Source organism: Podarcis erhardii, assembly GCF_964252035.2.
Source record: "Podarcis erhardii genome assembly, chromosome: 17".
In the NCBI taxonomy this organism is placed as follows: domain Eukaryota; kingdom Metazoa; phylum Chordata; class Lepidosauria; order Squamata; family Lacertidae; genus Podarcis; species Podarcis erhardii.
The window spans coordinates 1331645-1344932 of NC_138515.1; the positions used below are offsets into that span (position 1 = coordinate 1331645).

General features: G+C 48.8%; 1 protein-coding gene across 2 annotated transcripts in view; it reads left to right on the forward strand.

The window, feature by feature from the left end:
• SYN1 (synapsin I) overlaps positions 1-13288 on the forward strand; it is a 122347-nt gene that overhangs the window by 12452 nt on the left and 96607 nt on the right. For both annotated transcript variants that reach the window (XM_081844614.1, XM_081844615.1), the window contains exon 2: positions 11855-11912. In XM_081844614.1, coding sequence (XP_081700740.1) covers positions 11855-11912 — 58 coding nt within the window. The remainder of the gene's footprint in view (positions 1-11854; positions 11913-13288) is intronic.

The window sequence follows — 13288 nt, forward strand, 5'->3', positions numbered from 1 at the left end:
CCCTTCCCCCTTCTCTTTTGGCCCCCCGCTTCTCTTTATCCATCTTGCCCCTCTCCTTTCTTAGGAAGCCAATTAAATATTTTTTTAGTTGGCTAATCACCCACCTTTTAAGCAATTGAAGAATTAATTACAAAGTTCAATGTAAATAATTTCAGTGGTAAAAACTGCTATTTAAGGGCCTTTCTGAGCTATCGAGGGAAATGCAAGATAATTGAATGAATGAAGCTCTCTGTTTTACTGTTTCCTTTTGGAAGGCAATATTTGCTTTTTGTCAAGCCTGATTACAGAAACATCCCAAAATCAAAACAGCCTCTTAAAAGAAATATGTTCCTTCAGCTCTCAGTCCTAACTAAATTTGCCCCCCCCCCAGTTCATAACTTGGGTATGGGGAGGGGGTGGCAACCTGTGACACTTCATATATATTGCTGGACTGTCGCTCCCATCATCCCTGTCCATTGGGCATGCTGGCTGGGACTAGTGGGACTTGGAGTCCAACAGCATCTGGAGGAGACCAGGTCCCCCATTTTTACTTTAGTTGATATGCCTGCTGATTAAATTTGGAGTCCTTCTTTTTGCTTTCTCTTTCCAAAAGATGGCTGTGGTGGCACAGTTCTTGAAATCCTGCCTTAGGGCAGTCTTTGTGACTCACCAGTAAAAACCAGCGCTCAGCTGGTATTTCAAAGGCACACTCCCTTCCTACCCTCATTTTACCTGGCCTAATAATAACTAAAGCATTGCTTTGCTTTGTTTATTGCTTGCCAGTTGCACCTGTTGAATTTCTGTCTGTCAAAGAGGCAGGAAACTTGAGGGGAGGAGGGGAGGGAGCTGCAGCATATACAACAGCAGGATGCATAAGCCTTCATGACTTGATCTCTTGTGTTTGAGGGGACTAAGATCCCATACATCTGCTTTCCACATGCAGGTAGAACCAAGTGGGGAATAAGCTCGTGGAATCCAATGGACTGTGCCTCTTCAGTCTCTGGATGGACTGAAGGCTCCCCTATGTGAAAGATTCCCTGTAATTAGAAAACTAATGTTGCAGCGGAAGTTTTGGAGTCTTCTCTATGGGTTCAGAAACCTCTCTTCTGATATCAAAGTTTTCTGAAGGCCCAGTCAAACTCCATACTTCTTCAGATTCCTCAAGGAAAGCTCTCCTTTTATGGGGAGGCATTAGCTAGAAGGAACCCACCCCTTGTTTCAAAAAATTCCCGTTGCGCAAACAGTGCACCTTATCTCCATCCAGCCAACTGGAACAGCAGTCTAACTAGATCGCTTCAGCCTTTCCAGAGCACCCCTCCTTCCTGCCTACTTGCAGAAATGGAGGTCCTGTCTACACATGCTACAGAATGCGATGATGGAGGTGATGGAGCAAATTTATGAATGGTCCCTTAACGCTCTGCGTATACAGTGATTGCCACCCTTTAGGTCTGTGGGCGCAGGTGTGTATTTGAGTGAGTGCCTTGGGTGCCACCCCCTCTCTAGTTACTGCTCGCTACCCAGTGAGCCCCCTGCAGAGAGACATAATGTGCATGCATCCTCACCTCACTTTCCCACGGGATCTCCGTAAAACCTGGATCTAGTAGAACTAATCTGCTTGAAAAGCCCATAGAGTAGAAAGCGTAAGTGGGAAAGAGCACCACTCTCCCAACTTCCTTCTTCAAGGGAGAAAAAGGTAACCAACCCCACCCCACATGACCAAGGGGACAGTGAATTGGGAGGGCTCAGAGGTTCTAAGGCAGGCATCCCCAAACTCAGCCCTCCAGATGTTTTGGGACTACAATTCCCATCATCCCTGACCACTGGTCCTGTTAGCTAGGGATGATGGGAGTTGTAGTCCCAAAACGTCTGGAGGTAAAGTAGCACCTCTGCCTTTTCCTGGAAGGGATAATCTGTCTTTAACAGGTGTGACAGGAAGAAATTCAACAGGCAAAACCTTTTCCAGTACTGTACAGTAGAGGAAAAGCTGTTCTTGTGGCAACATACCTGTTGCATTTCTGTCTATCACAGAGTTGTTATAGGCAAATAAGCCCCCTCCCTAACCAATTTTGAAGGATAGGGAGCTTCTTGCAGTGTAATATGGGTGGATATGTGTGCTTTTTCTCAAAAAGGGAAGAGGGCATTTTCACGTTAGAGTCAGGCTTTGAATAATAGTGCATGTGGCAGCCAAACACTGACACAACACTCAATTTCTATTAAGTAAAGTGTCACATCTTCCAGCATGGAATATGTTCATTCTAATTCCAAAAACAGACAATTTTGCAGATGGGTGATATTTGGTGTGGAGGGAAATGTACTCTGCACATGCTCAGAGGTACTTTTATTATTGTTCCTTATGTTTCAAGTGTGAGCTGGGGCATTTAAACAGATGCCAGTTTTGAATCCAGGGTAAAGCTCTGATCAGCAGCACTGCTCTATGCTAGGGTTGCCAGATGTCAGAGAGGACAGAGCTCCTGCATCTTTAACACCTCCTGAAATTTCCTCTTCTGCACAATTATTAGAAATTATCAAAAGCCCTGTCCTCCCTACTGTATCTGCAGGAGAGTCTCTGCTAGTCTCCCTTCTCTGAAGACAGTAAAATGCAGCAAAATGTGGCTGTAGATGTGAACTGAAGAGAATGTTACTTGTGAGGCACGTTGACATAAGAGGAGGCAGCATGTGGCAATCCAGGAGGTGTTGATGTGCTGTCTTCTCCCTGAGGGTGGTGCCTAATGCTTCCATAATGTGTTAGAAGGTATAAAACTACCGGCAGTGAAGACTCTTTAGAGCAGGAGAGTGGATTGCAATTTGATAATGGAGTCTAGGTTAGAGGGTAGGGTTGCCAACTGACCTGACCTGCTTCTCTGCCTTTAAAAGCAGATTGATCTGGAGGAAATGGTAGGCCTTGCAATTCATAACATGGAGCTAAACATCACTGCTGGCTAATGCCTCACGTTAAGCTGCTGTTTGACGGTGTAATTACTGTGGCAGTTTGAAAAGCTGGCAACTCCAGTTGAGACAGCATATTGAAAAAAATGTTATAGTGACTGTCTTGACGTCTTTGCTGCAGGGAGAAAATGTAATGAAGATGGACAAGGGTAGGCTACAACATCTTGTTTCATTGCATGGGATTGTTGCTTGCAGTTGTCACACAGATAAAGCATCACAGAACATTGTTATATTTAGAGGTGGGGCTTGGACAATTCAGAGAGGTGGTGCTCTGTATTTCAGGAGAGTTCTTCTTCAAAGGCAACCCATTCAGTTAAGCAGAACTACATAATAAAAACTTTTTCTGGACTGTACCACATTACACTGCAGCTGGGTTGTGTGTGTGTGTGTGTGTGTGTGTGTATTTTGAATGCACCCCTGTTAAAAGAAACCAGGCTCTCTGCAGGGGTAAAACTGAACAGTTATAAGAGGGTGGTTTTCCATGTGCAGGGAGGTTCACCCAGGGAGAGATCATTCAGACATTTGACCCCATCTGTATCTTGAAGTGCTGCAGTCCTGGAAATGCACCACTTGATTCTGCAGGTGTGAAGTGTTGTGTGGTTGGCAGCAGTGTTGCATGGAGGTTGTGCTTTGCCAATGTGTTCCACCTGGAGTCGCCAGGTGTTTTGGGGCTCAGTGGGCAGAGCCTGGAAATGAAAGGGTGGTCCTGGCAGTTCAGTGGGTTGATCCCCACAGGTTGTACCTGGAGCTTCAGGTGTGGAAACTGATGGGCATAGAGCAAATAAACGAAAGCTCTCCAGCCAAGCAAAAAATGCCATGTCCCCTCGATTCTGGCCCCCCTCTCTCTGCTGCTTCCCTCCTTCCCTTGGAGATCCTGAGAAGAAGATTTGAATCTGCAGGTTCAGATCCACCCCTGAGACCCAGCAGACAGTCACATAGCACTTGACTTCTTCCCCAAAAAATACGGAGAAATGTAATGTGCCAAGGGGAGCTGGGAATTGTAGCTCTGTGAGGGGTAAACTACACTTCCCTGCTTTGGGGGAAGCCATGTGCTCTGACTGCATGGTCTCGATGTGACACTAGTCCTGTTGATGTGGGGGGCAGTTCCTCTGCAAAAAGAAGCTACCTCAAGAGGACACCCGTCTATCTATATGTCTAAATGCACCATCTCCTTCCTGGATGGGATGGATTTCTGGCCAGGATGTGGGGAATTAGTGGAGCACCGAGATGTGCTCCTCCGTTGTGTGGGCGGCAGGCACACCAAGGTGCAGCAGAGCAGAGAGGAAATCTGGTTTGCAGCAATGCAGAGACAAGGTCCAGTCTACGGGAAAGCAGATCAGTGCTAGCACGGTGGATTTGAGTACCCGTACAAGACTGCAGGGACAGTGTGGTGCATTGCAGAGGGCAATGGTTTTAGCAAGCACAAGTCAAAAGCAAAAGGCAGCTATATTATCAGGTTTTGTGCAGTAAAACTCTATCAAGGTAGATGCTGGGGGAGTTGCTTTGCAGTCTTATTCCTCCTCTGATTTTGCTGCAGAATTGCAAGGAGCAAGATGTGCATCCAATGACTATTTCATGATAAGCAGTGCTGCTTGTTAGCAGTGTAGAATGCAGTGCCCTGCAGTAAGAAATACATTTTCTTATCAGAGAACTAGGAGCTGTTAGCTAAAATGAATTTTACAGGCGCAACCAGAAATTCTTGCTTTGTGAACATTTGTTGGAACAGGTGGATAACAAGCCAGGGAGGGAAAGAACAAAGCAGAAGGCTGGAGAAGGTGTGGTGAGCATTTTCACTGTTTTCCTATTTTCATTTGTACTATTGTGACCATCATCATTGCCTTTTAAACAACCATCTTAAGGTGATATATGAGAAATAGTTATTTATTTTTAAACCACCCTTCACCCATAGATCACAACATAAAAATGCAATATGAAGCCACAAATTACGTAATAAAAACAAGAACAACACCCCAAACCAAAAAAACCCCTTCACCACACCCTCACAAATACATTTTAAAAAGGTATAAGATATTAATCGATGGGACACGGGTGGCGCTGTGGGTTAAACCACAGAGCCTAGGGCTTGCCGATCAGAAGGTCAGCGGTTCAAATCCCCGCGACGGGGTGAGCTCCCGTTGCTCAGTCCCTGCTCCTGCCAACCTAGCAGTTCGAAAGCACGTCAAAATGCAAGTAGATAAATAGGTACCGCTCTGGCGGGAAGGTAAACGGCGTTTCCGTGCGCTACTTTGGTTTGCCAAAAGCGGCTTAGTCATGCTGGCCACATGACCCGGAAGCTGTACGCTGGCTCCCTCGGCCAGTAAAATGAGATGAGCGCCGCAAACCCAGAGTCATCCACAACTGGACCTAATGGTCAGGGGTCCCTTTACCTTTACGATATTAATCAGCCAAAGGCCTGGTTGAAGAGGAATGTTTTCATCTGGCTCCTAAAGGTACATATTGAAGACGTCAGCTGAACCTCCCTGGGGAGAACATTCCACAAATGGGGGCCACCGCAGAAAAGGCCCCTTCTCATGTTGCTCCTCTCGTGGAGGAGGCGCAGGAAGAAGGGCCTCAGAGGATGATCTCAGGGTCTGGGTCGGTTCATATGGGGAGAGGTGGTCCTTGAGGTATTGCAGTCCTGCACCGTTTAGGGCTTTATAGGTCAAAACCACCACTTTTAATTGGACCCAGAAACTACTTGGCAGCCAGTGCAGTCAGGCTAGGATTGGTGATGTATATATATGCTCTAACCATCTTCCCCCAGTGGGCAACCTGGCCACCAAATTCTGCACCAGCTGAAGTTTCTTCAAGAGGTTTTTAAAGATTATTAAAAGCAGTTAATTTTAAAGTGCCCTTACATCTTCTTCTTAAAGAAGCCCACTTTGTTCCTTTCAGTGATATGTGCATGTGTGGACATGCACATGTTCAGAAATGCTCAGCCTGACAAACCATATTTTTTTTTTGAAAACTGAAGTGGGCATTCATTGGAAGACTAGGGCTTCATGGGTGTTGTCTGCACTTGGCCGCACCTCATACTGGTCCTGCTTTCCCTCCTTCTTTAATGGCTTTGCCTGCCTGGAATAGATCCTTGGAAGTCTGATCATGCATTTTGCTTGCCCTGTGGGAGGACAGAAAGATGTGTGGGTAGAAACCAGCCTACTGTACAAAGGTAAAATTCACATGACTTTCTCTTCCAACTTTTGCCTCCCAGAATGGAATGTGGCTCCCAGATAAAATGTGGCCCTTGGGGTGAAAAGTCCCCTCACCTCTAGGCAAATGTTGCTGTGTTGTTTGTCAGACATCAGAACAGACTCCCTCCACACAACTTGAGTTAGAGGCAGTGTGCAATGGAATGGCTGTAACCCAAGCAGCATACAGTGGTCCTTCGGGTTACATACGCTTCAGGTTACAGACTCCGCTACCCCAGAAATAGTACCTCGGGTTAAGAACTTTGCTTCAGGATGAGAACAGAAATCACGCAGTGGCGGCAGCAGGAGGCCCCATTAGCTAAAGTGGTGCTTCAGGTTAAGAACAGTTTCAGGTGAAGAACGGACCTCCGGAACGAATTAAGTTCTTAACCTGAGGTACCACTGTACAATAATGGAATTGTAGAATTGGAAGGTCCCCTCTGCAATGCAGGAATCTTTTTGCCCAATGTGGAGCTTGACCACATGACCCTGAGATTAAGAATCTACCAACTGAGCTGTACACATTTTGGGGGCTTTTGAGGGTTTGGGTTGGATAATACAGAAGAGGAGCCTGTAAGAACATGTTGCAGTCATGCAGCAGAAGCTGTCCATGTTGCAATGCAGATGGGTATGCGGGTTTGCAAGGTGACTGCTGCGCCGAAGATGCAGCACTGTGTAACAAAGCAGTCTGCTATGTTCTGTAAGTAAATACGGTAGCATCCTATCCAGCAGGGCGTGCATCCTGCAGCAGAAGAACAGGGTCCTGCCTCCTGGAGGGTAAACCCAAAATTTCAAGGCAGGGCTTTGCATAAATCGAAGGCGTCAGGAATGCAGTGCAGGCTACCATAGGATTTTGTACTTTTCTTGAGGAGTCCGGAAACAGGTGATTTGGAATGGTGCAGGATTTTGCAGCCTACCTGTGAAATGCTTTTTCAGAAAGCTGTTGCCATCTGCCCTCCTGAGAGGCCCATTAACTTTCTAAAAACTGCAGCGAAAACAGCTCACGTCCCCTTGTTTTCGCTGCAGTTTTTAGCAAGAGACTCTCCGTCGGGCAGATTTCAGTAGTTTTCGGGGGGGAGTGATTCATAAGTAGGCTGAAAAATCGTGAAGGGAGACCAGGTCGCGTTTTGTACAGAAAAGTGCATCTACGGAAGAAACACGCACCCGTAGCACCGCAGGCTGCAGTCTCCCGAAGGTTCACACGTTCTCTCTCCCCAAGCGCAGTTTTCCATTGCTGCAGAGAGATCGGGGAAGGGAATGCGGATTTATTTAGCAGAGACAGCTGCACTCTTCGACACGCAGACTTTAGTTGCAATGCGTACGTGTGTGTATGCTTCCGTATGGATGAGTTTGGGGTGGTGGTTGTTGTTTTGTGATGCGGAAAAGTCTGAGTTTTAGGATGCAACCATCTTTGGCCGGGGGAGAGAAAGGGATTTTGGTGCAGAGTTCGATGCTAAGAAGGGACCATTGTTGTTCCAAGGCAGTGTGCTTTGCAAATGCCCTGCCAGGCGTTCCTTTCCACCGATTGCTGGCCTTTAGCTTGGGAGTTCTGCAGCCGCTCGGGCTCCAGAATAGCTCGCGAGGGAGATGGTCTCGCACCGCGGGGGGATGGAAGGAATACGCTAGGCAGGATCTTGTGATCCGCAGAGAGGAAGCGCTCAGGCGCTCAGCTCCTCTCGCGGTGCGCACGGCTGAAGCATCCTCGTCTCTCTCTCTCCTCCCTCTCTCATCCGACTGAGTCAGGAGGTTGCGGGGGCGCCTCAGAGATGCTCCAGCTACAGAATGGAGCGGGGGAGAGGAAAACGCTCCGGGATCGGAGACTGGAGGAGGGCACGCCGTAGCATCGCAGCCCGGTCGAGAGGTGTAATCTCTCTCTGCCCCCTCCAAATAGCCGCTTCATAGGATTTAAACATAATCTTTGCGCCTAGGGGATCCCGGAAGGGGAGCGGGGCATAGTTCACTTCGCTGCCCCTCGACTCAGAGAAGCCTAGAGAACAATTGTCAGAGTTCCCTGCAAAGAGGCTGTGAAAGCACTACGGGAGTTGTAACTCTCTGAGGGGAATAGGGTGGGGTGGTCTCCCCACTCTCGTCGCTTCTAGCACTACCGTCGCCAGGACACTCTGGCGGAAGCCCAGGCTGCTTAGAAATGGCGTGGCGCTGCTTTAAACATGAAGCGCGGAAACAGAGCCATATCTGGGCTCCCTTGCGCCCTTGGCGAGGAGATGTGGGGCGCACAGGCCGCTAGCCACTCCGAGCCAGAGTGGAGAGGGTTTTTTATGCCCCCCCCCAAGCCTGTGCCCTTGGTGGGGGCCAGCATAGCCAGCCCCTAGGTCTGCCCTGTGCGGAAGTTGGGAGTCAGAGGAGAAAGGTGCAAAGGGTGCTGTGGGTGTAGGAGTCGGCTCTCTCCCTGTGAAGAGAAAAGGGCCTGGTGGGGAGAAGGGCAGGGGCAATGGAGAGTTGGCTCAGGTAGGTTTTTTTCTCCAGCAGGGCCCTGTAATCCGGAAGGGGGTGGCTCCTGGGTTGTCCCTGGCTCTAATTGCAGAGTAGGGTGTTACTGAGCCAGAAAAAGGGGCATTTATCGGGGCAGAATTCAGCCAGAAAGAGGGAGGTCAAATAGGACTGACTGGAACATGCCTCCCCCTGCAAAAAAGGGGGGTGGGAGGGAGCCCAATGTGTGCCCTAGAAAGCACCCCAGAATCATCTGTCGGGTGTCTGAGTCTAGTTGTAAAGGGAGGCAGTTTGAGAATCTCTGGTCTCATGATTTGAGAGGAAGAAGGGTCATGAGATTCTCAGCCCAATTCTGACAGGAATGATGCCTGGACGTTTTGGTGGGCTACCTGTTCCCAAACTGGGAAGGCAAAGCTCGACTTGGTGAATTGAGGGAGTCAGGGACTCCTAGGTTCTCCTCTAACTGTGCTGGAAATATGGGGTTTAGGGCAGGCTTTGCCAACATGGTGCCCTCCAGCCATTTGGGGCTAAACCCCCCACCTGCCATAGCCATGGGCACGCTGACTGGCGAGCAGCTACAGTGCCAAACCACTGCAAGGGGGCAAAGGTTGGTCTGCGGGGCTGGAATGAGCAGAGGGTGGGGAAACCCTTCATTCTGACCCTGCTGGGCACCAGAGCTGCACAACCGTTGCTGAAGATCCCTGGGGATGACAAGTTCCAGTAGCATTGTCAGGGAATGCTTTCAGGTGCGCTTATGCTTGGACGATGCGCAAGCCCCTCTGCTGGGTCCTGGCTTTCCCCTTCTAAGCTGTGTGTCTGCAGCCGGGCTCCCTCGCTGCTGCTGCTGCTGCTGCTGCTGCTGCTGCGTCTTTCAGTTTGCGCCGTCCTGTCCCTGCTGGGCATTTGGTTGGTGAGAGGAGACTGAGCTGTAAACGGAGGGGAAAGCTTCTTATTTTTAGCTGCTGTGTGTCTAGACTCCCTCAGAGCTGGAAGCAAAATTCCAAAGGTCCTGCTGCCCTGCCTGCCTGCCTACCCTGCCCATTTCCCACGAACCTGAATGTTTGTGTGTGGGCACGAGGGGGCGCCATATTACAAGAACTGGATTTGCTGAAAGGGGATTAGAATGGGCTGCAAAATGGACCCCAAAGCCCTGGCCCTGACCAGCTGTGATTGTGCCTGTGGGTTAACTGCCTTTGCAGCCATTGATGGCCTCAATAGGAGACCAGGAGAGACAAAAGGAAATATTGCTTCACAGAACATGTAACTAGCCTGTGGAATTCATTGCCACTAGGTGTGGTGGATTTCACTACCACAAGCCTCTAGGTTAGGTGGCTGTAAAATAAGATTTAACAGAGTCCTGGTTTTAAAATATGCACACTGCAAAGTGCTGTGGTACCTTAAAGACCAACCCATTCTAGCATCAGTTTTTGTGGACTAAAGGACACCGCCAGTGGATTTAGTCACCCAAGCTGATGAGAACATAGGAGAGAGCCCAGCACCCTCTTCTCACAGTGGCCAGCCAGCTGCCTGTGCGACGCCTGCCAGCAGGACTTGAGTTCTCTCCTGACATTCAATTCTCAGCAGCTGGTATATAGCGGTGGACTGGCTCTGACTGTGAGGCTAGAAAATAGCCTTTTGTGGCTCTTCATGATTCCACGTTAAAGACATTTGTGATGGCTAACTCTGGAAACAGTGGCAATGGAAGGTCCGTCGGTAGCTGTTTGCCTTGATGGTTGCATGGACCTTCCATGTTCACAGGCAGTCAATCCTTGAGTCCGGTCAGGGAATGAACCTCCGTTTCATGCATTGTTTGTGAAAGTCCAGTGGCATCTCTGACTGCTTTTGGAAACAGAAGGGTTGTGTGGCTCCCGTGCGCCTCTGTGAGGGTTGTGTGAATGTCCTGGTGGATTCATGAGCCCCATGTTAATGAGTGGAAGGCGGACCACCATTTTAAAATTACTATTATTATCATTAGTTTTATTATCCACCAGCAGGCCCCAGGTCGCAGCAGTATTAGAACACATTATTAGAACCAGCTTGAAACAAATTATAACCATAACTAGAGTGGGTGCTAAAAATATATGTACCTAGAGTGTCAAATTTTGATTTTCCGCTGCAGGCAGCAAAATACCAAGAGTTGTGGGGAGATTGGAGACTGCCATAATTTGAACAACCACACTTTACACAGCAGTTCAATAAACAAACAAACAAACAACAGCAATATGGGAAGTGGGAGGAGGAAGGGAGAGTTTCATTCCCCCAGGAACAAAATACTGAGCTTTGATGATGTGATGTCCCCATGCCAGGAGCGCTGCTGGGAGAAAATACGCCTGGTTCCTTGGTGACAGATGACTAAGTACTGCACATTTAGTGCACCCAACCATCTTTAGATTCTGGAAGGCCTTGATGCGTTTTGGAAGAGATGGAGGCCGTGTTCCATATGTTTCTTTGGGTAGGAACCGATCTTGAAGATAGAGGGATTCTGTTTTAAATGTCAGTAATACAATAAAGCAGCGCAGAGCAGGCAGGAATGATTGTGCTCAGAAAAGATGCTGACCAAGGCTGGAATATTCTTTAACAGCAGATAGCCACACACATTCATGCTCCATCCTTGCTCAAATTCAGTTTCCAGGGTCAGGATTGTACTAAGCCGTCCTGTCAGCACAAGGATTACCACTGGGCAGCAGGATTTCCCCTTCCCTTCCAGCTGTGTGTGCCTTGAGTCCACTCCAGATCTGCTCTAGAGGGTTGGAGGGAACCCCTAGACTAGATTTAGGCTGTGTGAAGGGGGGGGGGGCTTCCATTGTGCTGCAGAAATCCTTTTGCTGACAGAACTACTTCACATTGCATATCACCCCAGGACTTCTTTTCCCTCCAGTTCAAGGCAGGGAGAAACCTGTGGTTCTGCAGAGGCTTTTGGTCTCCAGCCTCCGCCATCCCAGACCATTGTGCATGCTGACTGATGGGAGTTGGGGATCTAGCAGCATCTGGAGGACCACAGGGGCCCCACCTCTGAGGAAGCGGGTCTTGTGCTTTGAATTGGATCAATACTTTTTGGCTTCATAGGCCTAGCTCGGATCCAGCCCTGTTGTACTGTGGCTGTGGTGTGGCCATGCAGACAAGATTAGAATTGTAGAATCGTAGAGTTGGAAGGGACCATGAGGATTGTCTAGTCCAACCCGTGGGACTCAAACCCACGACCCCAAGATTAAGAGTCTCCTGCTCTACCAACTGAGCTAAATGTGGTGTTTTGCTTACTACCAGAGACATTAACAATGCCTTTCTTCTTCTAGGGCAAAATATTTCAAGGGGAAGAAGCTTCATGGGGAGATGGACATCAAAGTTGAGCAGGTAAGCCAGTGTCCAGTGTGGGGGACTCAAGAGCCAAAAGCCTTATGGGCTCAGGCTGGAACCTAGTGAGGACTCTCCACAGTCCACACTCTCCACAGGTTCTGACAAGAATAGGGATGTGCACCATCTTGGCACCTGAGACCAGCAGGCGGAGTGGAGCAGTTGACTTGGCTTTGCTTGCTATCATTGGCCTGGGCTTGGCTAACAGGATGGTGTATTCTGTTTGCTGTGGTTGCAGCTCCTCCATCTTGAGCTGGAAAGCACATTTGTCTAGACCCAGAAGCAGCACCCACCTTTGGGTACCTATGGCAGCCCTCGACCTGCAGCCTAGTCCACTGCTGGCCCCTGCTCTACCAGCCCCACCCCAGCTGGTGCTTCAGTCAGTGATGGGTGGCTTGGTCCGGGAGCTGCCATTTTAAATCTCCACAATGTCCTCAAGGTAGCATCTTTTTGTGGCATTGTGGGAAATATAAATGGCTGCCTCTTGGTGTTGCAGCTGATCCAGAGCACTCCTTGAGGCCAACCAAGGGTGCCAACGTGAATAATATATGGGTGGGCCAGCTAAGCCCTACCCTGCATAATTGTTCACGTGATGTGCACACACATCGTTTGAATGGCAATGCACATCAAATTTGGGCCTCCCCCAGCTCCCTATGGGGCCAACTGATCTAAGAGCAGAACTCCTCAAACCTGTGGTCCTGTTTGTGACCCCAGACTGACACTAGTCGCCTGCATGCACATCGCCAAAATTTGTCACTGAGGAAGCTCACATTTTAAACCCTGAAGACACCATGTGTGTCTGCAGTTGGCAATAGGTGAGCACGCTGCCCATTTATGAAAGAAGCTCCGGCCTCATCCTGACCCTCTCTGTCCTCCCTGGGGGAGGCAAAGTTGCCATTTATTGTTTACTCTCTCCCCCCCCCCCCGGCCTGAGGCTGAGCCCAGGGCAAGGTCCTGAGGCGGCTTTTGTGGCTGAGCCACTGGCGCAAACCTCTGCCTGACTCAGAAATAATGGACGCAACAACCACAGTGCGAGCAGGAAGTGAAACTCAGGGCTGATGGTTTAGGTCAGCAGTTTCCAAGAAGTCTTACTTTCTGAGAATCCTTTTAACATCACTTTGTCTCCCCCTTTTTTATTCCAAAGGGGAAACAAACAAGCAGACTCACACATACAAAAACACACAACATGCAATGGAAAGCAGACCTATGTAAACCCCTATAAGAAAAGTGTTCAGCTCAAACAATTGTGCATCATATTCTGAATCTCTTCTGAAGATTGATAGATGCATTGGCATTTAATTGTTGGTTTGTCATTGGAGGAACCTCTGCGCATTATGGTGAAGTCTGTTGTGTTTTGGGTGCACACTGAGTTCATG